Genomic DNA, 27853 nt, shown 5'->3' on the forward strand with positions numbered 1-27853 from the left:
AAATATGGAGGCACATAGGTTAGCTACGCATGCTTTACACTTAGACGAGGGATGCCATGTGTGGCTTCTTCACCCTCATGACTCTTCTGTTATCCTGTAATCCGTTTGACCAATCAATGAAATAATAAAGCATGCTCCACTCAAAATGAAAATAAAAAAAATATTCGTCTGGGCGGATCATATTCGAAAAACGCTTCCTATCAACCGGCGGATTGCCGCGGCCGCATCCGCCACCTTCCTTGGATGACACGCGTCAAGTGAGGGCCTACATACCATCCTTCATGCAACAGGGGCTATGTTTCTGAAACATATGTAGTGTTGCAATGGTCTACGATGAGTTTATGTTTTACAACAAAACGCATGAAAATTTTCTGCAACATGACCTCGGTTGAATTCTTTTTTTACAACAAAACCTCAAACCTCAGTTGCATTTTTTTCAACAAAACAGTTGTTGCAAAAAAAAAGTGCAAGAAGAGTTGTGTTGCAGAAATTATTCTGCAACAAGACCTGTGTTGCAGACATAAATCTGCAACAAGACCCGTGTTACAATGGTGGAGGCGTGCTCGGTCGATTGATGTGGCAGACTAGACGGCTCGCAGCCCCATTCTATTCCCATCATAGGTAGGGGAAATAGCGACCAATCGCACATCCCTTGTTTGATCTTCTGTATAGTCCGCCTCATTCGGGTTTTTTCTCTACCGGTTCTGAGAAGGATCTAGAACCTTCCCTAGACTTGATATTTTTGTTTTTCCTTTGTTTATAGAGGATTTTTCTTTTATCGTTTTTATTTTTCTTATATGTTTCTTTGTCATTTTCTGTTTTTCCTTTCCTTTTCCTTTTCCTTTTCCCTTTTCCTTTTATTTTATTTATTTTCTCCAATTCGCAAAAAACAATTTATTTTTAAAAAAAACTATGAACAATTTTAAAATTTATGAACTTTTATAAAAATCACGAACAATTGTAAATTCATGGCCATTTTTTTGGAACTCATACACAATTGTTTTAAAATTCATGAACAATTGTTTAGAAATTCGTGAACCATTTTAAAATTTTGAACCATTTTGAAATTAATCAACATTTTTCGAACTCACAAACTATTTCTAAACTTCATGACCAATTATTAAATTCATTCATGAGCTTATTTTAAAATCATATATATTTTAAATTAAATTCCTATATATTTTCAGAATTTTGAAAACCGTGAACATTTATTTAACTGTTAAAACTATTTGAAAATCATGAATTTTTTGCAGCTCATAAACATTTTTTTCAATCCACAAACATTGTTTTAAATCATGAATATTTATTGAATTTGCCATCATTTTCCAAATTCGTGAGCATTATTTCCAAATTCAGAAACATTTTTTAAAATTATGAACATTTTTTGAATTTGTAAACATTTTTCAAATTTGAGAATTGTTTTTAAACTGACGAACATTTTTTGAAACTGAGAGCATTTTACAAATTCTTGAAGATGTTTGCTGGGTCATGGGCAACTTTTGTTTTTTTTAGAAACAGGTCATGGCCGACTTGATCAAGATCCAATGATGGCCTGATGCCATGATGGTTAATGGGCCATTCGCCAGACTGATGCCATGATGGGGTGTCAGAAACATTATCCAATAAACTAATTGCCTGTATTTAAAAATAATAATTAAGTTACTCCCTCCGTTTCATATTAATTGTCGCTGAATCGGATATATCTCGAGTGTTCATTGCACATTAAAAATATGTTCATGTAGTAACATAAATGTTGGCTCGACTTTTATAAATGCTTATACCATACAAAAAATGTATGTGACATTTAAAAATTATTCACAATGTTCAGAACAATGTTAGTGCCATTATTGAAAAAATTTACACAATGTAAACAAATGTTTGTGTAATATGTTTCTTGAAAATTGTTCGTACCATTCAAAAAAATATAGATTGCTTTTTTTAAATGTTCATGCTTTTCAAAGTTATGTTTGTGACATTTAAAAAATGTTTATACAGTATAAGAAAATATTTGCATAGTTTATAAAAATTATCATTAAAAAATGTTTCAAAGTGTATTTGGAAAATGTTTTACACGTATTTGAAGAAATGCTCACAAACATGTATTTGGAAAATGTTTTACACGTATTTGAAGAAATGCTTGCAAACATGTGTTTGGAAAAATGTCAAACGCTGTATTTACAAATGTTAAATGTGTATAGTTTTTTTAGATTTATACGAAAACTTACATAGTGTATGAAAAAAGTAGACATCAGAGCATGTATTTAGAAGAAAGCAAATGTAACCATGTCTTTTACACATGTTAGATGTGTATAAAAATTGTTCCCGTTTCATATGAAAAGTATACAATATGTACACAGAAATGTAGACATGTGTTCAAAAAAGAGAGAAAAACAACGAACCCAACAAACCCCAGTGAAAATCGAAGAAAGAAATAAAGAGAACCAGTGAGAAAAAAAAAGAAAAACCAAAGAAAATAGGAGAAAACAGAAGAAACTCACTTCAAAAAGTGAAAAAAAAATAGGTCCTACTACGGTATTGTGCTGGCCCAGTAGCTGCGAGTCGAAAGTAAGCCTCGCAGTAAGTGATACCTAGCTCTAGCGCCGGCCCTCCCTATATACCTTTTTCATCATTTTCCCTAGTCGGTCACTCCATCATAACTTACTTTCCCGTGACTCAAATAGTAGTTGTTGCACCATCCACACACACACACACACACACACACAAAAGAACAATAAAGTCTAGAGGTTCATCAACCCATGCATGCACGCTGGATCCCCACGAGGAGAGAATGGAAACTTTTTACGCATCTACTTGTAGAAAACCGTCCTTCCTTTTTCCGTCTCTGTTCGCGCTAAGAGGATTTTGTTTCCCAATGTGTGTTTCTTGTTTCCATCTTTGCAAAAGCCAATATATTTTTATGTGTCGCTTCGGATCCGGCGTGAGCATTTGGTTCCGTATTCACCCCTTCCATGTGCCTCACGATCTGCCCTTGTTGATGTCCGCTTTTTACACCGTTTTTCTTGGTCACTCTAACTCATGACAAAGATCCTCCCTCATAATAAAACTTACTTTAGATAGTTTTATATTGTTGTTTATTAGTATGAGGGAGGATCGTACACAATTTTATCTTCTTGTTTATCGTACTCTATTACTACTAATTAAACAGTGCAATGTAGTCTGTGTGTGCAGTTTACTTTGTTTTGTGTTATTATTACACGCGCACCGCACGCTATCTTCTTGTTTATCGGTTGATGAATTATCTTCATATACTCCCTCCGTTTCTAAATATAAGTTTTTTTAAAGATTTCAATAAGAGACTACATACGGAGTAAAATGAGTGAACCTACACTCTAAACTATGTCTATATACATCCGTATGTAGTCCATAGTGAAATCTCTAGAAAGACTTATATTTAGGAACGAAGGGAGTAATTTGTAATGTGGGATAAGGTACTCTACTAATTAATTAGTGTAGTTTGGTGTATGTGTGTGGGGCAGTTTGAGGAGGGCAGGGTAGCGTGCGCGCGTAACAAAAGAAAAGAAAAGAAAAGAAAGAAAAAAGAAAGAAAGTAAAAATAAAAGTCAACACTTTTGTCCGGAGTACTACTCGGTCTTTTTCCTCCTCCTTTCCCCTCCTCCTCGTCGTCTCCGGCCGGCAGGCGACCCCATCGGAACCACCTCCAGCCGCAGCTCTTGAGGAGAGGAGAAAGGATTCGATGGCGGCGTCGGCGGTGCTGGCGGTGCTGCTGGCGTCGGCGCTGGCGGGGGCGGCGGCCGGCGGCGACATCGTCCACCAGGACGACCAAGCCCCCAAGATCCCCGGCTGCAACAACGACTTCGTCCTCGTAAGCCGCTCACCCTCCCCATCTCCTTAATTTCACCCTCCCTAGGATAGGATAGGGTGAATTCATGCCTGCTTTCGATTACTGCTACCTAGGGTTGGTTAGTCAGCTCATCCCGTGGCCGTTGGGAATCGAAATTGAAATAAGCTGCACTGCACTGGATTTGGACTGGATTGGGTTAGATTGGACGCGTAGGGCAGTGCAGGATTTGGTTCCTTGGACTCCATGCCTGCTTTCAACCTTTCTTCACAGAGAAAATGAAAAAAAAAATCTCAACTTTCTGAACCCCAACACACGCCAGCCAACACGCTCACTCGTTCTGTCTCGATTCACAAGGTCAAAGTGCAAAGCTGGGTGGGCGGCAACGAGGGCGACGAGTTCGTGGGCGTCGGCGCACGCTTCGGCCCCAAGATCGTCTCCAAGGAGAAGCAGGCCACCCGGGAGCCGCTCACCCTCGCCGACCCCATCCACGCCTGCGCCCCTCCCAAAAACAAGGTACTTCTTTTCTCTCATGACTCAAGTTCAGGCATTTCACTTGGCCGTGTATGTATCTATTTATCCTCACTAATAAGAGTATTGCAGCTGGTCTCCGGAGGCGTCCTCCTGGTCGAGAGGGGGAAATGCAAGTTCACCAAGAAGGCCAAGCTCGCCGAGGCCGCCGGCGCTTCCGGGATACTCATCATAAACTCTGTCACCGGTACATTACATCCATACATCCGTGTGTGTTTTCTCGGCAAATGACCATTCTTTTTATTTATTTACGCCGTGCTTTGCGTCCACCCTGCTGCAGAGCTGTACAAGATGGTCTGCGAAAAGAACGAAACAGAGCTTGACATACACATACCCGCAGTTCTCTTGCCCAAAGACGCGGGCCAGGCTCTGCGTTCGCTTCTTACAGCTAATACATCATCAGGTAACAACCCCTTTGCTCATTGCTGCATGCTCATAATATTCTGATTTTTACTCTGTGAAAAATGTGAGTGCTTACTTTGGTTTTCCAGCCGGTTCTGACTTTATTAGGTTAATAACTTGGATTCTGGTTATTCGTTCTGCCAAAAATATATAGCCTACTGACATATGTATCTCTGTATCTTAGTTGGTGTGCAGCTATACTCTCCAGATCGCCCCGTAGTCGATACGGCGGAGGTGTTCCTCTGGCTCATGGCCGTCGGCACCGTCCTCTGCGCGTCCTACTGGTCAGCATGGAGTGCCAGAGAAGCCGTTACCGAACAGGAGAAGCTCCTGAAGGTTCTGACCTGTTAATCCTACAATGGTTACTTGTTATGCTTCTTCAACTTATGATGTGGGTGGGGACTGACATATGCGCTTATTCTAATGTAAAGGATGGACATGAAGTTTCACTGATTGTTGAGGGTGGAGGTTCTAGTGGCATCGTGGACATCAACGTGATATCGGCCATGATGTTTGTTGTGGTCGCGTCGTGCTTCCTGATAATGCTTTACAAGCTCATGTCCGCCTGGTTTATCGATCTACTGGTTGTGATCTTCTGCATCGGAGGTGTAGAGGTATGCTTTTTATATCGGACTTGCACCTTTACCATAGTTCCAAAATATTTGAGACTGCTGAAACAATAAATAACATCAGATGCTCTGAGTCTTCTTTATGCATGGCACAAATTACTATAAACTGACCGTGTTGGATAATATATCACGATTAGGTCAACAAACAATGCATTTTTCATTGATTGGTATGCAAACAGTTGTTTTAGCTGATGACCTGCCTAAACCAATGCCTTTTGTTTATGCAGGGCCTGCAAACATGCTTGGTGGCTGTATTATCAAGGTACACCAGAGTTGCCTGAGATTATGTCCTGCATCATTACCGCTCACCAGCAACAATAAAAATGTTCTGTTTACTGTCAGTCTATAACTGATTGAACGTTAATGGGATGTTTCAGATGGTTTACATCTGCTGCGGGATCTTTTGTGAAAGTGCCCTTCTTTGGAGCAATCTCATACCTTACAATGGCAATATCCCCATTTTGCGTTGTGTTTGCTGTTCTGTGGGCTATTTACCGTCAGTTCCCCTACGCTTGGATCGCCCAAGATATCCTTGTGAGTGCTGCAGCCGTCTGTAGTGTCCAGGCAGAGTCTATCAATGTACTAGTAATTGCCATGTATCTATTCATATCTGACTCTGCTTCTTTCAGGGCATTGCGCTGATAGTCACTGTCATCCAAATCGTCAGAGTACCTAACCTCAAGGTAATACAACTGCTCTTGAGTTTTAAGATCCAATTTTAACATGGCGTTCAGATTTGGTACTAGTTTACAAGTTTCTCTTCATGGCCATGATCAGGTCGGTTCAGTTCTTCTGAGCTGTGCGTTCCTGTATGATATCTTCTGGGTGTTTGTCTCCAAGAGTTTGTTCCATGAGAGCGTGATGATTGCGGTACGTGTTATGAAATGGCTATCATGATATATTTGGTGGTCCCATATATATATATATATATATATATATATATATATATATATATATATATATATATATGGTCTTGTTGTTTAGGCTGATGCTGTTGCGGTTGTCATAGGTTGCTCGTGGTGACAATACCGACGAAGACGGTGTGCCCATGCTGCTAAAGATCCCGCGGATGTTCGACCCGTGGGGCGGGTACAGCATCATTGGGTTTGGCGACATCCTTCTTCCTGGCCTGGTTGTTGCATTTGCGTTAAGGTCGGTTTGCCAAAGGTTCCACCTTCCAGCCATTCTTTCATGTGAACAAGAGCAGACAGCGAGAGAGTTGCTATGTACTACTGGTGTACAGCAGATGTTTTAACACGCTGTTGTGTGCATTATTCATGTGGTTAACGACCGAGCTCAGCATCCAGTTTCCATTTTGGATTTTGCTGCAGGTATGACTGGGCTGCGAAGAAGAGCCTGCGATCTGGCTACTTCCTGTGGTCGGCGTCGGCCTACGGCACCGGTGAGCGATCCACGCCTCTTTTTCCTGTTGTATCTCGTGATATTTTTCCTTTTCACCCATTTGCGTGCGTGAAATGGCCAATTTTTGTAACTTGCTGGAACTTACTTTATACTATCCAGGGCTCCTGATCACGTACGTGGCGCTGAACCTGATGGACGGGCACGGGCAGCCGGCGCTGCTCTACATCGTGCCTTTCACCCTAGGTAAGCAAGCAAGAAAGAAACCAGCAGCACCATCCATTCATCTCTCGCCGGGATGAACTTACAAGTGCGGCGCATTTCGTGGACGCTGTATGTAGACGCTGACAGTGAAATGTGGATGGTTTGGCTGAATGCGTGCAGGGACGCTGATGTCGCTGGGGTGGAAGAGGGGGGAGCTGCGGAACCTGTGGTTCAAGGGTGAGCCGGAGCGCGTGTGCACCCATCAGGGCTACCTGCAGATGGCCAAGCCTCCTCCTGCTGCTGCTGCCGCCCATGATAATGAGGATGATGAGGATGACCATGAGGAGGAGGGCAAGAACACACCATCATCGTCTTGTTAGACAGACAGACGGGCGCCTTCATGTGGTGGCTTGGCTTGGCTTGGCTTGGCTGCTGTGTGACGATGGTGACTGCACTCTGTAGGAAGGAAGGAAGGAAGGAAGGAGATAGTAGTAGTGCCGGATCTCGGTCGTCGTAATCATCAGTAACTTGTATGTATGTATGTATGTATTGCCGCCTCCGCCTCCGCCTGTGGTTCAAGGGGTAAATAATGAAGAGAAGGGACGCGCCGTGTCTTGTGTTGCTTAGGTTGCTTGACGCCTCCTGTACTGTACTGTAATGTAATGCAATGCAATGCAATGCAATGCAGCTCCTCGCATGAGAAAGAAAGAAAGAAAGAAAGAAAGAAAGAAAGAAAGAAAGAAAGAAAGAAAGAAAAGAGGAGTAGAGGAATGTGTTTTGTTTTGTGTAGTGCAACTCCCACCCTGACTGATTGAAAGAAAGTATATATAGCATGTAATGTTTCAAATGGTTTAGAGCAGCTGCAGATGTTCCCTCCGTGGAAAATACTTGTCGTGGTTTTAGTACAAATTTGTACTAAAACTAGGACAAGTATTTTGGAACGGAGGGAACATGGTATTCAGCAACACAATCATCATGTCCATAGTAGGTTTTACTCCAGCAATTTCTCTTACATAATGCTCCAGGATTGAGCTTAATAAGATGTGTTTTTTTCCTTCCTTTCTTTCTTTCTTTCTTTCTTTCTTTTGACATGGTCGGGGGCATGGAAGAGAGGCTCCAGAGCACTACCCGACCGCCGTGAAAGAGGCAAGCACTGCCAATCTATGCAATGCAATGGAACCCGCTCACTTGTACTCCCTCCGTTTTTTTTTCCAGTTAGATTTAGCCAAATTAGATTAAGTTTTAGTCAAATTAGATTTCGATTCAATGGCTACTTCCAGTTTTTTTCTTTCCTTTTACTTGTTCTGCTAGGTTACCTCTCTCAGTCTTTAAAAATCTGAGCAATATATATGTTGGTTCTTTACTGGTAAAAATTAGAGATTATGTATATATGTATGTAACCAGTTTTGTATTTCTTTCCATGCAGAAACACTATCATCTTGTACAGTATACAACACAGGAAGAAGTAGCTTTAGTTACTATCATCTGGAGAGCAAGCTGAAGGTACCATCTGAATCTGATGCATGGTGGATCACAAGTAGTCAGTGAATACATAATTGGCGCACCTGTTTTAAACATCTAGAAACAATGTGTTTGGTGTATATGAAAAATGTAGGATGTACACTAAATAAATGTGGTCATCAAAAGCATATATTTGATCATGGTTAATTCTGTATTTTAAAATGTTAGACATGTATATAAAAAATGTTGTTGATGTATAGGAAAAATGTACATTGTGTGTGAATTTTTTATTGCCACTGTGTGAGAAGAAGAGAAGAGAAGAGAAGAGAAGAGAAGAGAAGAGAGCAGACGTGAAGGCAGCAATGTGTTGACAAAAAAGGCGTCCTACCCAACTTTGGAACCGATGTATAGAGCTGCATAGACAATTAAAAATCAATTACAAAATTTTCCAATTACTCGTACCAATATATATACTCAGCTAGATGTATGCCGGCAACCCCCTAGACTTTGCCCCTGATCCAACTGTTGGTGTTGATGCCGTGCAGCACGGACGTAAATCAGATGTTGCAAAGCAAATACGGTGCGGTTGAAATCACGATTCTTGTCCATGTAGGGAACAATTGATGCCGACCATACGTTAAGCAAGATTCGTATTTCAGCGCATGGTGTTGAAGCCTGTAATTTCTTTTTTTCGTTGCAACTCACGGGCACTTTTTTCGCTGGTAAAGAGAAAAGGGAAAGAAGAGCACAAGAAAGAACAGAAGAAAAAAATACATTGCAAAATAGTACTACTTTTTTCTTTTGTTCTTTGATGATGAGAAAAAAAAGGGAAGAAAAACACAGACCACAAACTGGACTGTCTAGGCTTATCCACTGCAACCGGAAGGCCCAGCTAGGTAGTATTATCTATCATGCGCCGCATGGCCCACCTCATCCTCGTCCAGTCGACCCGACCAGTCCGCCGGAACGGAGCTGATGGGCCTCAAAGCCGCCGTCTTTCTCTCCGTCCCCGCCGCCGTCACGCCGCTACCTACTACACTCCACCGCCACCACCTCCCCCCCTCCTCCTACTCCTCCTCCAGGGGCAGCAGCGCGTCCGCCTCCCGGATTTCAGCAGCGGTCATGGCCACGGCGGTGCAGCCGGCGGTGGTGGTGGGCGGCGGCCGGGTGGGCCAGGCGCTGCTCTCCATGGGCCCCTCCTCCGGGGACCTACTCCTCCGCCGCGGCGAGGCGCTCCCGCCCGCCGCGCCGGCCGGGCCCATCCTGGTCTGCACCCGCAACGACGACCTCGACGGCGTGCTCGACGCCACCCCCAAATCCCGGTGGCCCGACCTGGTCTTCTTCCAGAACGGGATGCTGGACCCGTGGCTGGAGAGCAAGGGCCTCGCCGGCGCCAACCAGGTGCTCGCCTACTTCGCCGTCTCCAAGCTCGGGGAGCCCCCCGTCGACGGCATCACCGACGCCAACCCGGAGGGCCTCACCGCCGCCTTGGGCAACTGGGCACCCGCCGTCGCCGCCAGGCTCCAGAACGGAGGCCTCACCTGCAAGGTAGGTCCATAGTTACCTTCCACTGGATTTTCATTTCAGCTTAAAAAAGTTCTGTCTTACTACTACTACTCATAGAGTCATTCATAGTCCTGACCAATATCTGAATTTCTCAGGTGCTTGACAAGGACGCCTTCGAGAAGCAAATGCTGGAGAAGCTCATCTGGATTTCAGCCTTCATGCTCGTCGGAGCTCGCCATCCAGGGGCCACTGTGGGTGCTGTTGAAAAGGAATACCGATCCGAGGTAATTTTCGAGTTCCGAGCTATTGTGTTCCGAAAAACAACTGGTCCAGGGGCACAGGTTTTTAGATATCTCCGTTAATTACCTTTCTGAATTCTTTTACTGTACATCAGATCATTCCTTCAGTTTACTTCAGCGACTAAATTTCGTACGTATTAAATTAATGCTCCAGGATTGAGCTTTAGTGCTTGCCAACATATCTGTCCAAGAACAACAACACATAGTAATCTTCTGTCCATGTTTTTCCTTTTGCATGCATGCAGGTATCCAGCCTCATTGCTGAACTAGCATCTGCCGCGGCTGCGGAGCGGGGGCTTTCTTTCGACGACGGCATGGAAGAGAGGCTCTGCGCCTACTCCAGAGCCGTGGCGCACTTCCCGACCGCTGTCAAAGAGGCAAGCCCTACCGCTGCTAACCTATGTAATGTAATGGAATGGAATGGAACCTGCACTTGTACTACATTGTCGTCTAACATGTAAGCATTTTACTGTCGCAGTTCAAGTGGAGGAACGGTTGGTTCTACTCGCTCACCGAGAAGGCCCTCGCGCAAGGGAAGCCTGATCCATGCCCGCTCCACACAGCTTGGCTCAAGGAGATTAAGGTCATATAGACAAGGGTTTTTGTTTCATGTGCAAACAACGCAACGCAATGCCGTTTTGGGTTAAATCTTGAAGCAGTTTTTCAAGTGTTTAACCATTGATTGATGTTGTGTATAGACTATAGAGTATAGAGAACTCTCTGCGCATATATCCTCCATGTACGCCTATCGATCGAAAATAACCTTATGTATGTATGGGAAACACAAGTGCTGTGTAATTTATATTATTGGCAGCAAGCTTTCATGCGGTGGAGAAAACAACTAACAGTGTTGCTGCATGGAGACAGGCTATTTATGGTTTATATCCTTCATTCAGTTGCTGCAAACCGAAGATTCTGCAAAAAATAAATGGCCGGTGTTTTTGCAAAATTCAGTTGTAGCAGCTGTTAGCATTAAGCGCGTTCTGCCGTTCTGGGTATGTCATCATAATGTGTCTGCTGTCACTGTTCAGAGAAGAGCAGAGATGACAGTGCATCTAGAGTGTTTGTGACAGTTTAAATGATCAGGGTGTACTAGATGTTGCATACAAACTGATTGACAGTGAGGAGCAGGCCGGGTGCGCCAGTTAGAAGATGACGGCGGCATATACTGTTGAAGCACTTGTTAGCCTGCAGATTGTCAGGACCTGGAGCTGGAGGTAAACTGGGCTAAGTGTTTAATCTGTTATAGTCAGGTTGCTCTGCTCACTCGGTATGAATGTCATCATATTGATTCCATCTTCCGTCTGTCTCAGATGATGAAGATAAGGAACAAGAAGCAGAGCTAGTAGATCAGACCATCCTCACTGCATAATCCGGTATCATTTTTTCTACTACATTTTCAGTTTCACCGTGTCGGGAATTGTTACTGCCATTAGCACAATTTGTTGTGTCTGGGATTCCCAAGTTCCCTGCATCTAGCATGTCAAAGTTCATTCCATCCTTGAAATAAAAAACATAGTCTGTGTGATATGCCACTGATATCAATAAACTCACAAAGCTATTAAGCTGATAGCAGTATGGTAAGCAAAACATTAACTTAATTTGCGATGCATCCACTAGACCACTAGCATGCATGTTTTGGGTAATCAATTTAGCTGCTGTGCTGTATAAATGGAAAGTTAAAAAACCTTGATAAGTTAAACCCAGGCGCACGATTGTATACCTGATCTGAATGCTTTTAAACTGTACCTGGGTAGGTACCAAATTAAGTATACCCGAGTATTCTCACGTGTGCGCATAATATAATATGCTGATGGATAGCTCATGTTTTGTTCCTGTACCCTTCTTGCTAAATGGGTAGCTCAGCTCATGGTTCTGTGTAGCAGAATATGTTTAAATTTTCTGGGGGGTACCCTTTTTTTTACTCTGAATATGCAACAGAAGTACTCAACACGGTTCATACATAACCCTGAACATTTATGGTCACTGTTGTTATTACTTGCTGTGTACATCGTTGTGTTTTCCGGGTCTAGTCCTTCACTGTTATAGTTTGAAACCACTTCATAACTCATAAGTCTCTTCACTGGTATCCCTAAAAAAAAGTATCTTCACCAATCACCGGTGGGAAATGTGAATATGATGCTTTGCTTCTCTTCAGCGGTGGGAATGGGAATGAGATGCTTTGCTTTAATTCTCTTCACCGGTGGCAATGTGATATGCTTTGCTTGCTTCTCTCTGCTTGTCAGAATGAGATGCTTTCAACTTTTGCATTGAATTTGTATCTGTCTTTCAATAACTTACCTTGTCTATTGAGTTGGTTCAAGTTTAATTTCTGTGTCTCTAGCTCTTACTTAAATTAAATTCCACCTGAATTGATTAATTTGGTTAACTCAAGGCACATATATCGCTTGGCGAAAAGAGAAGGAACTGTATTCCTGACATGTACTGTATTGCTGGTGAAATCAAATTCCACCTGAATTGATTAATTTGGTTAACTCAAGGCACATTGATATCGTAGGTAGTAATTAAGGAACTAGTATCTAATAATATTTGATCCTATTTATTCCTAACATGTACTGTATTGCTGGTAAGTAAATGTACTGTTTGCCCGCATTCCGAGGCTGTTTGAAGCTGTAATCCTGCCTCCTAGTATGAAAAGAAAAGAAAGCAAAGGAATGTATCAGAATAAAGCTGCAGCGGAGCTGGGAAAAAAAGCAGCAGCGCACTGGAAAAAAGTAATGAGCAAAGGTCCTCTCATCCACATCCTTTTGCCTTTGTCAGAGAGCACCTGCTGCTACACCCAGCTACTGTGCATCCTGCGGCTGGTGTAGCTTAACAGGAAGGGACACCCCAGAGGAGGAGCAGAGCTGCTGCTCACAGAGGTCTTCTCTCTGCCGTCGATCGTCTCACGGCAAGCTCGGGAGCAGGCGATTTGGTTCGACTGAGACTCACAAATCCAGCAAGGAATTCCTCTCCATGTGAGTTCCTCTTCACCAGGATCGAGTTGCTTTTCCGGAGCTGAATGAGCAGGACATCCATCCATCCATCTCAAAGGTTGGTTTGGTAGTCCAAGTTTTATTTGTCCCTCTCCTTACACCTTCCTAATTAGGCTTCTTGCTTGTTTTCCTTGTACCCTTCTTGAATTCCACTTTACCTTTATTATTACAGCAAAATCCAGAAAGTTCAATTAATGGCGATGGTGCTGGATGCATTTGCATCCTACTTGGGCGACTTGCTCAGGCAGGCTGCAGCAGAAGAGCTGGGAACGATGCTGGGCGTCTCCGGCGAGATTGACAAGATGGGCGACAAGCTTCGGGACCTCAAAAACTTCCTCGCCGATGCCGATAGGAGGAACATCACCGACGAGACTGTCCAAGAGTGGGTGGGGGAGCTTAAACGTGCCATGTACGAAGCTGCTGATATCATCGACCTTTGCCAGCTCAAAGCCATGGAGCATGGATCATCCTCCGTAGATGCAGGGTGTTTCAATCCCTTGCTCTTCTGTATGCGAAATCCCTTTCATGCTCATGAAATCGGCACCCGCATCAAGGCACTCAACCAGAGGCTCGACACCATCAAGGAGCGGAGCGCTGCTTTCAACTTCATCAATCTCGGGTCCTACGATCATCATAGCAGCAATGTGAACGCCTCTCGTCATGGTGATCCCAGCCGCGAGACGTCAGGGGAGCTCGACCGGTCGGGTGTGGTTGGGGATTAGATCGAAGAAGATACTATAGCACTGGTGGCCCAGATCATGCAAACAAGCGAGGAGGTCAATGGTGGTTGCTATCGTAGGTGTTGGTGGGATTGGCAAGACAACCCTCGCTCAGAAGGTCTTCAATGACGAGGCCATCCAAGGTGAGTTCAGTAAAAAGATATGGTTGAGCGTCAACCAAAACTTCAATGAGGCTGAGCTGCTGAGAAGAGTCATCATCGAAGCCGGAGGAGACGCCCAGTCAGCTGGAAATGCAAAGGCAACGCTTCACAGAAGCCTCAAGGGTGCCTTGATTGGCCACAAGACCTTGCTTGTAATGGATGATGTGTGGAACCATGGAGCATGGGATGGTGTGCTCAAAATACCCTTAGTCGATGTTGTTGCTTCAGGCAGCCGTGTCCTCATCACCACTAGAGATGAAGGTGTTGCCCGAAGGATGACAGCCACATGGCCCTACCACCACGTCGATGCATTAGCACCCGACGATGCTTGGTCATTGCTCAAGAAGCAGGTCAGTATGCAATTAAACACTAATGTCTCTTAATCAAGTGGATAGTCTATCTCCATCTATTTATTAACAATAATATGTTGCTAAGAGAAATTTTGTGATGTTTCGTATTAATATGCGTTGTTGTTTATGTGTAATTCAGTGGCTCGTATCTAGTATCTATATGGTATATTTCCTCTTGAACGCAAGACCATAAGAGGCTGTCAATAATTTGTATGGATAATGTTATCTTTTCTCTTTTACAAATAATAAACTAAAAAAAATTTAATGTCATCAGCATGGTGCTAAACAAGGAGATATACTATAGTGCGACTTCTTTTTTCTTATTTTATTTATTGCTACATAACACTGACACTCAAGTTTTGTTTTGCTAAGCCTAAGTAAAAATCAGAAAATTCGGATAATTATTACATGTATCATTTTCACTGACTAAGAAATATGAGTTGTATATTTATGCACAGATTTAAAATATTGCTAATTTTTAGGCACTTTTGCCAACACTTGTACACGTTACTTTTCTTAATAAACCCCCAACAGTTTTGAGCTAGCAAAAAGGGTGGCCACATTAGATGGTCCTCTTGTCTCTTAAGAGTTAAATTAGAATGCCTTAAAGGAGCTTAGTACATAGTTAATTAACTCTATCGGCCCCTTGAACTGCATTCACAGGTACTCTCAAGTGAGATAGATGAATACCACATCACTATGCTAAAGGACATCGGACTGAAAATTATACAAAAATGTGGTGGTTTACCACTTGCCGTCAAAGTAATGGGAGGACTCTTGCGTAGAAGAGGGGAGTCGCGTCGAGACTGGGAGCAGGTTTTGGATGATTCTAAATGGTCAATAACTGAAATGCCCCAAGAGCTCAGCTATGCAGTATACTTGAGCTATCAAGATATGCCTCCTCATCTGAAGCAGTGCTTTCTATATTACTCTCTTCTTCCTCAAAATAAAACTTATTATGCACATGAAGTCGTTGCCTTGTGGATTAGCGAAGGATTTGTTCATGGAAACTCAAATGATCTAGAAGAATTGGGAATAAATTACTACAAGGAGCTGATATATCGGAACCTTATAGAGCCAGATAAATTGTATGTAAATCACCTTAGTTGCAGCATGCATGATGTTATTCGCTCATTTGCTCAGTATATGATAAAAGATGAAGCACTCATAGTTCATGATGGAGACATCGATAATCTAACTAATCCTCATTCACAAAAGTTTCTTCGGTTATCAATAGAAACCAACCACTTGCAGTCTGGTGATATTGACTGGAAATCTTTACAGGGGCAGAAATCAGTGAGAACATTAATCTCAACTATTCAGATCAAGATGAAGCCCAGTGATTTATTGGTTACTTTTTCTGGTCTACGGATTCTACATATAGAATCTGTAGATGTGGCTGCATTGGTTGAAGCATTGCACCTGAGATATGTGGCACTACTAAATACTGATATATCTGTACTTCCGGTGAACTTTGACAAGATGAAATTGTTGCAATTCCTTAGGTTTGATGGATGTATAAATTTAGTGAATCTTCCTGATAGCATTGTGAAGCTTGGCCAGCTGAGGTTACTTGATCTTCCCAGCAGATGTACGATACCTAGAGGGTTCCGTGGTCTGACAAGTATGAGGAGGCTACATGGGTTTCGGGCCCACATGGATGGTGATTGGTGCAGTTTGGACGAGTTGAGGCCTCTTTCCCAACTCAGATTTCTTGAATTAATACATTTGGAGAATGTATCTGCTGCTTCATTTGCTACAAATGCTAGGCTTGGTGAGAAAATACATCTTATCGACGTATTCTTGTACTGCACTAGCAAAGTGGGAGATGACGGGTTGGTCAAAGAAAAAGAAGGTGTCTCTGAGGAAGAGCAACAACGAATCGAGAAGGTGTTCGATGAGCTCTGCCCTCCACCCAGTGTAGAATTTATTCACATCGATGGGTATTTTGGCCAGCTACTCCCGAGTTGGATGATGTCCACGTCAAAGGTGTCCCTGAACAACTTAAAGTTTCTCACATTTTCTGACCTAGCTTGTTGCAAACAACTTCCCAATGGGTTGTGTCAGCTCCCCTACCTGCAGTTCTTTCAGGTCGCCCGTGCTCCATGCATCAGGCGTGTTGGGACTGGATTCTTGCAGGCTGTGGCAACTCCATTTCCGAGTTTAAAAGAGATGAGCTTAAGAGACATGGTGGAATGGGAGGAGCAAGTACAAGCCATGCCCCGCTTTGGCTCATTAATTGCAAACTGAGGCGTGCTCCTCCTGGCCTTGCCTCCAATGCAATGGCTTTGAAAGTTTTATACGTACATGATGTCCAGCACCTCAGCTACCTTGAAAACTTTCCTTGTGTTACTGAGCTTACAGTGGTTAGAAGCCTCGACCTTGAGAGGATCACCAATCTTCCCAATCTGCAGAAGCTTACCATCACCATTTGCCCAAAGTTGAAGGTGCTGGGGACTATCCCTGCACTCGACAGGTTGGTCCTAGAGGATTACGCCATGGAAACACTTCCAGAATACATGCGAGGTATAAAGCCAAAGCATTTTCAGTTATTCTGCCGGCCATGGTTGCTCTCTTCGGTAGCCATGGGACAATCTGGTCCTGAGTGGGACAAGTTCAGCCATGTGGAGCATGTCAAGGCATATTCGCCTGATGGAGACAACCAAAGGAAATGGTCCGTGTTGTACACAAGAAGAGACAACTTCAAGTTGGATTCAAATATTAGCTACTCTTCCGTATTTCAAGTCAGATTCATATATATCCTTGAGTTGCTGTAAACTGAAGATTCTGCAAACATAATGGCAGTGAATCCTGTGTGGTTATCACACGTGTGTTGGACACAAAACTGTTGTGTCCGCTGTCATCTAGACTACATCTAGAGTGTTTGTAACAGTTCAAATGATCATGGTGTACGTGCTGCATGTTGCCATGCCGATGTTCATGCAAATGACAGGGGGCCTGGACATCTAGAGTGTTCACTGACAGGGGGTCGTGCGACGGTTAGCAGATGAGGATGGCATCAGGCTGAGGGATACACTGTCGAAACACTTGTTGCCCCGGAGGTAAATTGGTCCAATTACTCCTACATTTCAATTTGTTCAAGTCAGCTGGTTGCTTTGTTCACTTGTATGTTCTGTTAGTCAACAGACTTGGTCAGCTCAGGAGGCTCAGGAGCGCCCACGCTCCTGCCCACGATCACCACTACGCCAACGTTGTGGAACTGGCTGCGGCCACTATATGTACCCCCTCTCTCTGTATCTCAAATCAAGCAATGAGAAACTAGATCAAAGCAGTTTTACATGGTATCAGACATCGATCCCTACCTCCTTCCCTCGCCATGACCAACCCTGGCCGGGAACCACCACCACCACCTCCTCTTCCGACTGCACCTCTCGTCGGCGGACCAACCCTTCCCATGGCTACCGCCAGCCAGCCCTCTTCTACCCTTGTCCTTCCTTCTCCCCTCTCTTTCAGCGACACCATTACCGATATCACTCCCTTCATCCCCATTGTTCTGGACCTAAACAGCCACAACTACTATCATTGGCACCATCTCTTTGAGATTCATCTTGGTCGTTGCTCTCTTCTCCACCACATCTCCGGCGACGTGCCTCCCGCTCCTAGCGATCCCCGCTGGGTCAAGGACGACCTCGCTATCATCCAGTGGTTATACACACGCATCTCGACCGAGCTTTTCAACCTTGTGGTCACCGACGGCGCCACCGCACGCGATATCTGGGCCGAACTCCGCCGGCTCTTTCAGGACAACCGTGATGCTCGGGTCTCCGCCCTCAACACGGAACTCCGCACGATCACGCAGGGCGACCGCCCCGTGGGGGTCTTCTGTCAGCGCATCAAGGCGATCGGCGACGAGCTTCGGGAGCTGGGTGAGGTGGTTGCCGATCGCTCTCTCCTGCACGCCCTCATGGGCGGGCTCGATGAGCGGTTTGCACAGCAGGCGACCCTCATCCCTCTCCTCCGCCCGCTGCCCACGCTCGCCGAGGCCCGCTCCATGCTTCAGATGGAGGAGTAGAACCAGGCGCGCAAGGCCAGCGTCCCGCGTCTCTTTCACGCCACCACGCGCCCTGCTGCATCGGCTCCTGCCCCGACTCCAGCCGCGCCTCCCGGGTCGTCCCCAACACAGCCGCCCCCTGGGTGGCGCCCAAGCCCAAACTACAAGGGCAAGAACCCCGTCTACCGTCCTCCTCAGCCGCGCTCGTCCGGGGCATCCTCGTCCTCCTCTGCGCCGCCACCTGCATCATCATCGGGGCCTGCGCCGGCCCCGCCCGCGTCTTCACCACTGTGGCGCCCTTCGCACGATCCTTGGACCGGGCTCGTCCAGGCCTGGTCGATGCCGTGGTCTGCGCCCTCTCCCTATGGCGCCCCTCCTGCGTACGGCGGCGCCTGGACGCCACCTGGCATGCGCCCTCAGCTCGGTGCCCCGGGGCTCCTTGGGTCGCAGCCTCCGCCGCAAGCCTACCCGGCGTATGTGCCTCTCTATCAGGCTTCGCCCCCGCCAACGGCTCCATCAGCGTACCACTACGGGGGCCCCTCTGCCTCACCTTGGGATCAGGCGCCGCCCGCGCCTGCTGCTGCATCACCATGGGGTCAGGCGCCGGCGGCGGCTCCTACCGCTGCCTCATCCTCTACACCGACCGTGCCGACCTGGGACTAGGCTGCCTTCCTCGCGGCCATGAATTCGCTTACCACCCAAGACACAGGTACGGAGTGGATTTTTGATTCTGGTGCATCCTCACACATGTCCGCATCTGGCTCCGCTCTTTCCTCCCTCCAACCTTCTCTTTTTCCTTCCATAACAGTAGGAAATGGTTCTTCTATCCCTATTACGTGCACTGGTTCTACTATGCTTTCTCCTAACCTATCTTTGCGTGAAGTTCTTGTTGCGCCCGCTCTAATCAAAAACTTGATCTCTGCTCGCAAGTTCACCATTGACAACCTTGTTTCTGTTGAGTTTGATCCCCTGGGTGTCTCTGTGAAGGATCTTCGCAGCAAGAAGGTGATCGCTCGGTTCAATAGTTCTGACGACCTATACACTGTCCGTGGCGTCGCTTCATCACCGTCCGTCCACGCCATGGTCGCTTCCATCTCACTTTGGCATCGACGGTTTGGACACCCCAACAGCGCCACCACGACCACTCTTCTTCGCGAGTTCCAGTTACCACATGTTCGTGAGGCTCATGACTCTGCCTTGTGTCAAACCTGTCAAATGGGCAAGCATGTTAGATTGCCCTTTAGTTCTTCTACTACTCGTAGTTCTTTCCCTTTCGAATTGCTACATTGTGATCTATGGCAGTCCCCTGTCCCTAGTGTTTCCGGTTTTAAATTCTATCTTGTAATCGTGGATGACTACTCGCATTTCACCTGGACCTTTCCTCTTCGCTTCAAATCTGACGTGCACACTGTATTTGTCAATTTCCAACGCTATGTGTATACTCATTTCTCTCTTCCCATTCGTTTTCTTCAGTGTGACAATGGGCGAGAATTCAACAACACTCGCAATCGTGATTTTTTTTCTTCATCACGGCATCCTTCTCCGCTTCTCGTGTCCCTATACTTCTTCTCAAAATGGAAAGGCTGAACGATCCCTCCGTAGCATCAACGACATCCTACGCACTCTTTTACTCCAAGCTTCCATGCCACCACAGTACTGGGTCGAATCCCTTCGTCATGCCACCTTTCTTCTCAATATTCGACCCACTACCACATGCCCCAAGTTCTCTCCATACGAATCTCTCTTTCTTTCCCCTCCTGCCTATTCCGACCTTCGCATATTTGGTTGCTTGTGCTTTCCAAATCTCTCCGCCACCACAATCCACAAACTTGCCCCGCGATCATTGCCTTGTGTTTTCCTTGGCTATTCCGACGATCATCGTGGCTATCGCTGCCTCCATCTTCCCTCTAGTCGGATCATCATCTCTCGCCATGTCACGTTCGACGAACACACGTTTCCCTTCGCAGATACACGCTCTGACAGTCCCTCCTCCCCCCTCTCAAATACTCATGCTCAGGCCACACCGCTCAGGCCTTCCCGGATCGACGTGCATGCCGTGCATGGCACTGTTCACGTCGATCGGCCGCCATCCGGCCACTCGCCACCCACCGCTGCTCACCCCACGTCGCTTTCTCCCACTACCCCACCAACCCCACACACTGCAACACCACCAGGTCCACCCCATGCATCCCCCCGACCCCACCGCATGCAGCCACACCGGACCCGTGCCGTGCAGCCACCTCTGTCACACCCATAAACAACTCCTCTCCCTCCCCCTGCCCCACCACTCTGCTTCTTCTTCTACCTCTCGCTCCATCGCTCCTCCCCTCCCACCTCGCACCGTTCCCGTTCCTGCGCCTGACAATGCCCACACCATGCGCACCCGCAGCAAAGCTGGTTTCAGTCTTCCTCAACGTCGCCTCAACCTCACCGCCTCCGTCTCCTCGCCCCCTATCTCACCAATCCCTACTTCCTACAAAGCAGCCTTGCTTGATCCGCACTGGTTCCAACCCATGAGGGACGAACACGACGCACTCCTCCAGAATCATACCTGGTCTCTTGTTCCCCGTCCTCCCGGCGCCAATGTTGTCTCGGGGAAGTGGGTTTTTCGCCACAAATTCAACTCTGACGGCTCGCTCGCGCGCTATAAAGCCCGCTGGGTTTGTCGCGGCGACTCGCAGCAACCTGGTATTGATTTCGACGAGACTTTCTCTCTGGTGGTTAAACCCAGTACCATTCGTGTCGTGCTTAGCCTCGCGGTCTCCTCAGCTTGGCCGATCCACCAACTTGACGTGAAAAACGCTTTCCTCCATGGATCTCTCAATGAAACCGTGTACTGTCGGCAGCCCCTCGGGTTTTCTCATCCCACCTATCCTGATCATGTTTGCCGTCTGCAGAAATCGCTCTACGGCTTAAAACAGGCTCCGCGTGCTTGGTTTCAACGTTTTGCTGCGTTCCTTCACACCATTGGTTTCCTCCCTTCTCGGTCTGACTCCTCTCTCTTTATCTTCAAAACGGATGCTCACGTTGCGTATCTTTTTTTATACGTTGACGACATTGTCCACACTACCTCTTCACCCTCCTTTCTTGAGCACGTCATTTCCTCTCTCCGGGCGGAATTCTGCATGACAGACCTCGGGCACCTCCATCATTTCCTCGGGATCGCTGTTTCCCGCTCTTCTTCGGGACTCTTTCTGTCTCAACGACAGTACGCCCTCGACATCCTCTCCAAGGCTGGGATGCTCGACTGCCATCCGACGCGCACTCCTGCTGAAACAGGCTCGAAACTTTCTTCCGGTGGTGACCCTGTCCCCGATGCCACTCTTTACCGTAGCCTCGCCGGAGCCTTGTAGTACATGACCCTCACTCGCCCTGAGCTCGCCTACTCTGTCCAGCAGGCTTGTCTCTTCATGCATGATCCCTGTCTCCCGCACCTCAAACACATCCATCGCATCCTCCGCTACCTCAAGGGCACCCTAGACCATGGCCTCGTCATCAACACCTCCTCCCCCACACTCTTACAGCGTACTCTGATGCGGACTGGGCAGGATGCCCGGACACTCGACGATCTACCTCCGGATACTGTGTTTATTTGGGTGATAATCTGATTTCTTGGTCCTCCAAAAGGCAGCTAACAGTTTCCAGGTCCTCTGCGGAAGCTGAATATCGCTCTATGGCACACGCCGTTGCTGAAACAGTTTGGCTTCGTCAGCTCCTCGGCGAACTTCACCGACCCATTCACCAGGCCACTATTGTGTATTGTGATAATATCTCTGCTGTATACATGTCATGTAATCCTGTTCAGCATCGTAGAACAAAGCATATAGAGATAGACATACACTTTGTAAGAGAGAAGGTAGCCTTAGGTGAGGTCAGAGTTCTTCATGTTCCCACCAGTGCACACTTCGCAGACATCTTCACCAAGGGGTTGCCGTCTGCGACCTTCGTCGACCTCCGCTCCAGTCTCAACGTCGTCCCGCCCGACGCTGACACTGCGGGGGGGTGTTAGTCAACAGACTTGGTCAGCTCAGGAGGCTCAGGAGCGCCCACGCTCCTGCCCACGATCACCACTACGCCAACGTTGTGGAACTGGCTGCGGCCACTATATGTACCCCCTCTCTCTGTATCTCAAATCAAGCAATGAGAAACTAGATCAAAGCAGTTTTACATGTTCTACTCTTGTTGGTTCTATTTTTTTGTCTGGCTCAGGGGACGAAGACAAGGAACACGAAGCAGAGCTAGCTCAGATCATTCTCACTTCATAATTTTGGTAACCTTTTTTCTACTACATGTCCAGTTTCACTGCCGGCAGGTAGTTGTTACTACTATTGGCAGGATGTTGTTGAAATGTCGTGATTCCCACAGCATGTCAAAGTTTGTTCTTTCATTCTCGAAATAAAAGAATGGTTTATGTCGTCAGTGTTATCACCAGGAATCGATACTGCATGCTGACATATTCAGAAAACAATCAAGTGGTTCGCAAAACATTTAACTTTGCAGTGCTTCAATTAGCATTTTATGCATGCTTTGGCCAAGCAATCTAACTGCCGTTCTCCATTGTATGCATGGAAAGTGAAAATTCTTGCAGGTGCATACCTGATCTGATATAATTCATACTCTAGTACTGTACCCGGGTATTATACCTGATCACTTGTGGTCTCTTTTGTTATGCCTTCCTGTGTACGTTTACACGCCCGTGCATAATTGTTTTTTTTATGTGTATACTTCTTCACTGTTATAGTTTAAATTACGTTCATAAGCCTGCCCATGACAAGGTCAAGTATGTTCTGATTTCTGACAGGTAATTTTTTTCCAGGCTGAGCTTTCTCTTGAAGCTGCGAGCTTAGTTCAAAAGGAATGCCACTCTTGGGGTGAGAGGTTTTTATAGCATAAGTTAACTAGACACTGGTAAATTTTTTTGTTAAATGTGTCTGCCTGTGACATGATTTTACCTTGGGCTTTGCAGTAGTGGTTTCTTTGCATGTGCTGCTGGCGGCAGTGTTAGCGTGTACGTATTTCCCACATAGTCACCATTTTCTTTTTTCTATAACATTTTCAAAAGCTTGGTTAATTTTTTAATGCACGGTCAACATTTTCTAAACAAATGGTAAACATGTTTTCTGTGCACATTTAACATTTCTCGAATGTTGGATTAATATTTTTTAATACATGGTCAAAAAAAATTTATATACATATTTAACACTTTTAAAATGCTTGATTAACATTTTTGCATGACAACTTTTTTCATACACATATTTGTTTATTTTTGTATACATTTTTAATATACATGAGAAACATTTTCTCTATAAGTACTCAACAGTTTTCAAGTTTTTGATTAAAAAAATTCAGATGTTTTTACATAACGTGTTTTTTGAAATATACTTATTCAGAATATTTAGAAGTATAACAAAAATGTAAAAAGAAAGAAACAAACAGAGAACGTGAAAAAAGAACAACAAAAAATGGAATGCGCTTGTGTCGGCAGGTTTCGGTATTATATAAACAGTGATCTAGAATCGTAGATAGACAATCTCTCTCTACTTTGTACGCTCGATACGCTGCAGCACAATAATGCAAAAAGCAAGACATAGGGTTTTATCTCCTTGAGAGAGCCTGAACGTACATAAACTTTGTGTCCCGGTTACCATTGTTCCAAAGCACCTAGCTTAGGATGCCCTACTAAGGGATCTTCCGGATTTACACGGCGCTCGGATGGGTCATTTGCCTTGCTGCAGTGATGGGCCAGGCCCATGAAAGGGCGTTGTAGTCGAGGCTCGTTTGTTTGGTCGCTTAAAGCGATAGATAGTATCACCCAATAAGCAGCCCTAGCATCACGTAGGCATGCCTTTTGCACATAGCAAAAGATTATGGGCCGGCACAATAATGAGAGGCTCATGTATGGTGTTTTTTCAGTTTTAGGAACCATCTAGAAGGTTCTGGTCTGGGCTGTTTTTTCATCTTTTTTCTTTTTGATTTTCCAGATTCCTTTATAAAAGAGTTCTAAACACTTTGAAAATTTTGTAATTGAGAAATATTCAAAAGTTCAAACAATTTTATAATCTTATTTTTTATAAAAGTCAAAAATTAAAAATGTTCACACTTTTCAAAATTGATTATATTTTGAAAAACGTTTGCAAAATTTAAAATATGCTTGCGCTTTTCAGAAAAACTTTAAGAAATTCCAATGTCATTCAAATTTTTAAAAATATCTCAAAATCCAAAATATGTTCTCTGAAGACAAAATATCCTGGAAGAATCAATATATATTATGATTTTGAATTTTTTTCTCAAAATTGTATAAATGATTGGGTTTTGAAAATATGGTCTTGAAGTGAAAAAAAATGTTCAAAAAATCTGATTGTTTGGTTTTGGAAAATGTTGATCCGATGAAAGTTGGGATAATATTGAGGCATTTCAAAAGAATATATAATTTATAAAAAAAAGTTCCCAAAACGCAAAAAGTTCCAAACCAAAATGAAAATTCGGTTTGGAACGAATGTTGTCTATGTTTGTGGAGGCACTGCTACGCCTCTGGAATGCTCAGGTTGCTACAGGGAGCTGCTCCATGACTTGAATCTGTCCATTTCAACGCCAGTTTGTCAGCCTTGAATGGTGCCAGCTTTCAGTGTGGTTTGCTTATGGAAGTCAGAGTTGAAATCTTCCACTCGGACGTGCTGAGGAGGTGGAGAAAGCGCTCAGGCTCGCCGTTGAAGTACATCATTAGTGTAACATTAATGATGCTGAGAAAGAAGATGATAATTAATGTCGAGTTGCAGGAAGAAGATGAGGTACTCACCCACTGGCAATGCGACTTAGCTGAAGAAACCTGCCTGCCTGCCTTCTGGTACGCAGCTCATCTGATCTTCTTATTTATTTACCCTGATCACATGCTCCCATGAAATAAGTCTATTTTGTATACACTGAACTGAACACTTACAAGTAAAAATGCCTTGTTTTATAGTTGAAGGGCTTAAGAATCCCATATCTCCTACTGACCATCCCGGTTAAATGCTCTTTGTCGCGACCTTTTGTACTGTCCTGCCAATTACACACACTTGATAAGGTTAAATGTGGTCAGAGCAGACATCTTTGTGCATGTAGCAAAGAAATGTTTTAGCTTCTAAGGGAATTTTATTTTTTCAGTTGCCTACATAGAATTAAACAAAAGCTATCAATTAAGATTTAAAGTCTCGATATTCATCTCCTTCTTGTGTATTATTAATGTTCAACAGGAATATGGCTTTAAAATTTAAATGCTCTGGTTTTGAAGCTTTAGGGTGTGTGATGCATGCTAGATTAAGTGGTCAGACAAGTACATTCTAGTGGTAATAACTTGACTTACTCCTCTGTTTGTATTTCTTTTTGTAGGTTGGTACATGCATCCAGTCCAGCTGGAAGATAACAACTCACTGAGACTATCACATGATCGGTGGAATACTGTCAATTGTGCTAATAAAATGAAGCCATTTGTGCTGGCAGGTGGAATGCTGTCTCTTCACCTGTATGATGACACCCCATTCCCACCGTTATATTTGTATGGATCTGTCTAGAACCATTCGGTCATTCGGTCATTCTACTTGAAAAGTGGAGGTAAGGGAAACCATGTTAAAACCATGCCAAACTTGCATCGGAGTGCAAAGAAAGAAAGAAGAGACATGAAAGCATATATGCTTGCGTGTGGTTCTCCTGGAAGCTCTCCCGGCCGGTCCCTAGCTACCTACCTACTCACTCCTATATATGATTAGCATGCATGCATGCATGCATATAAGGAAGGGAGGAAGGAAGGAAGGAATGCAGGAACGAGGAAAGGAAAAAAAGGATATATCCATGGCGCTCCCGGCTTCTTCAAGGATCGTCGTTGTCGTGAGCGGCCTTGTCATGATGATGATGGCGCCAGCGGGCGCTGACGAGTGCATGGACTTGTGCCTTCATGATTGCGCCGTCAAGGGGAAGAACTTGACCCAGGAGCAATGCCAGTACGCATGCAATTACGGCTGCCCCTTTGGCGCCGCCCAGCACGCTCTATCCAATGCCCCCGCCATTGCCAGGAATGGCGGCAAGAATACCGTCCATGTCCTCATCCATGTCCTCGCAGCAACCATGTGGCTCTAGGCCTCTAGCAGCTGCTACCTCCTTCATCGCCCACTCCAGCATCGGCACCACCCCAATCTGGAGCTCCTCCATCGGATCGGCGTCAAAGGCCATCAAAGCAAGCAAGCGTCACGATGGATGTTATAGCGGATAATACACGTACGTATGCTATGTGTATGCATGTATGTATGTGCTTATGTATCTTTATTTATCAAGCGTGAAGTGAAGATGTTATATCGGATATATAATATACTTCTGCTATTTTTTGACAATAATATACGTATGCTATGTATGCATCTATGTGCTTATATACCTTTATTTGTTCGGTGCATACTCATTTAATGTACGTATGCTATGCATGCATGCATGTAAGAGCATCTACAACCAGACTTGGTAAATTCATACAAACTCATGCAACTACATACTGATGCATTGCACACATCGTCCGGCTACTACATCCAGGCCTGGCCCTGATGGGGGGGCAGGGGGGCCGCCGCCCCGGACCCCCAAAATCCAGGTTGGCCCTCCCAGAAGGTAGCCCATAGGCTCATATCATTTCCTGAAACGAAATTAGCTCAAAAAAAGGAAAGAGGTAGCAGCCTAGGCGCAAGTACGCAATCAGGAATTTATTACTTTCTTCTCCCGAAACGAAATTAGCTCAAGTAAACAAAACTAGGCCCATATTGATGTACGCATGCAATCACGGCGTAACTCTTGCGACGTGAGATCGCATCCCTAATCCACTGCCCTATTCTCTGTTCCCTGGCCCCGAACTTTAGATCAAAACGTCGCTGGCCGCCGGCAGCTCGAGTAGCTGGACGCAGCCACGCAGGACTCACACGCACATCACCAGGCCATGGCAATTGATAGCACCGAGTGCGTTCGTTATCCACTTTCTTGGTGTCGGGAGTATATTGCCGGGTGCCTCCTCCTGACATCCATATCGCGTCGTTGTTGAGCGCCTAATCACGGACGCTGATGCGATTGCTTTGAGGATATCATTTGTACCCACAAAAAAGAAGAGGTATATCACTCTTACTATTCCCTATTATTTATGTTGCTTATGAAGTAATTTACCTTCACATACATATAAGATGCATATGTTCCACTGCTAAATGATTTGGCAATATTACACATCTATAAAAATTGTTGGATAAAATTGACATTGACCCTATGATAAGTGGATTTGTATCGAGAATTATTTTAAGAGACTAGATCTTATATATATTGTTGTCCTTTGCTTGCTTAGTCGTTATGTAGCCTAGTTATTCGAATGTTTTTCAGGATAAACGGATGTCTAACATGTTTCGCCT

At 45.0% G+C, this 27853-nt stretch overlaps 3 protein-coding genes and 1 pseudogene across 3 annotated transcripts; all 4 read left to right on the forward strand.

Moving 5' to 3' along the window:
- The first annotated feature begins 3550 nt into the window (after positions 1-3550).
- LOC125520234 (signal peptide peptidase-like 5) lies at positions 3551-7792 on the forward strand. The gene is made up of 14 exons (XM_048685094.1): positions 3551-3844; positions 4178-4336; positions 4424-4538; positions 4632-4754; positions 4938-5089; positions 5185-5367; positions 5610-5644; positions 5760-5916; positions 6012-6065; positions 6160-6252; positions 6392-6534; positions 6714-6784; positions 6904-6987; positions 7126-7792. Exons 1-14 carry the CDS (start codon positions 3716-3718, stop codon positions 7323-7325), a joined length of 1698 nt encoding a protein of 565 aa, XP_048541051.1. The 5' UTR covers positions 3551-3715; the 3' UTR covers positions 7326-7792.
- A 1528-nt stretch (positions 7793-9320) lies between these two features.
- On the forward strand, positions 9321-11052 carry LOC125520198. Its single transcript, XM_048685038.1, has 4 exons — positions 9321-9954; positions 10068-10196; positions 10457-10588; positions 10690-11052. The coding sequence occupies exons 1-4, from the start codon at positions 9382-9384 to the stop codon at positions 10801-10803; spliced, it is 948 nt and encodes a 315-aa protein (XP_048540995.1). The 5' UTR covers positions 9321-9381; the 3' UTR covers positions 10804-11052.
- A 245-nt stretch (positions 11053-11297) lies between these two features.
- On the forward strand, positions 11298-17742 carry LOC125520197 (annotated as a pseudogene).
- A 32-nt stretch (positions 17743-17774) lies between these two features.
- On the forward strand, positions 17775-22600 carry LOC125519635. Its single transcript, XM_048684373.1, has 3 exons — positions 17775-18324; positions 18381-19158; positions 19437-22600. The coding sequence occupies exons 1-3, from the start codon at positions 17775-17777 to the stop codon at positions 19456-19458; spliced, it is 1350 nt and encodes a 449-aa protein (XP_048540330.1). The 3' UTR covers positions 19459-22600.
- The last annotated feature ends 5253 nt before the right edge of the window (positions 22601-27853 follow it).

This window comes from Triticum urartu, chromosome 7 (genome assembly GCF_003073215.2).
Source record: "Triticum urartu cultivar G1812 chromosome 7, Tu2.1, whole genome shotgun sequence".
In the NCBI taxonomy this organism is placed as follows: domain Eukaryota; kingdom Viridiplantae; phylum Streptophyta; class Magnoliopsida; order Poales; family Poaceae; genus Triticum; species Triticum urartu.

What these genes read in the sequence shown, in the direction of transcription:
- LOC125520234 (XM_048685094.1), top strand. Translation starts at nt 3,716, where the DNA reads ATGGCGGCGTCGGCGGTGCTGGCGGTGCTGCTGGCGTCGGCGCTGGCG. An exon ending in TCTGCATCGGAGGTGTAGAG is followed by an intron (nt 5,368 to 5,609) that starts GTATGCTTTTTA and finishes TTGTTTATGCAG; the next exon opens with GGCCTGCAAACATGCTTGGT. An exon ending in GTTGTTGCATTTGCGTTAAG is followed by an intron (nt 6,535 to 6,713) that starts GTCGGTTTGCCA and finishes ATTTTGCTGCAG; the next exon opens with GTATGACTGGGCTGCGAAGA.
- LOC125520198 (XM_048685038.1), top strand. Translation starts at nt 9,382, where the DNA reads ATGGGCCTCAAAGCCGCCGTCTTTCTCTCCGTCCCCGCCGCCGTCACG. An exon ending in ACGGAGGCCTCACCTGCAAG is followed by an intron (nt 9,955 to 10,067) that starts GTAGGTCCATAG and finishes TGAATTTCTCAG; the next exon opens with GTGCTTGACAAGGACGCCTT. An exon ending in TCCCGACCGCTGTCAAAGAG is followed by an intron (nt 10,589 to 10,689) that starts GCAAGCCCTACC and finishes TTACTGTCGCAG; the next exon opens with TTCAAGTGGAGGAACGGTTG.
- LOC125519635 (XM_048684373.1), top strand. Translation starts at nt 17,775, where the DNA reads ATGACCAACCCTGGCCGGGAACCACCACCACCACCTCCTCTTCCGACT. An exon ending in CGACGAGCTTCGGGAGCTGG is followed by an intron (nt 18,325 to 18,380) that starts GTGAGGTGGTTG and finishes GGGCTCGATGAG; the next exon opens with CGGTTTGCACAGCAGGCGAC. An exon ending in GCTTACCACCCAAGACACAG is followed by an intron (nt 19,159 to 19,436) that starts GTACGGAGTGGA and finishes GTCTCTGTGAAG; the next exon opens with GATCTTCGCAGCAAGAAGGT.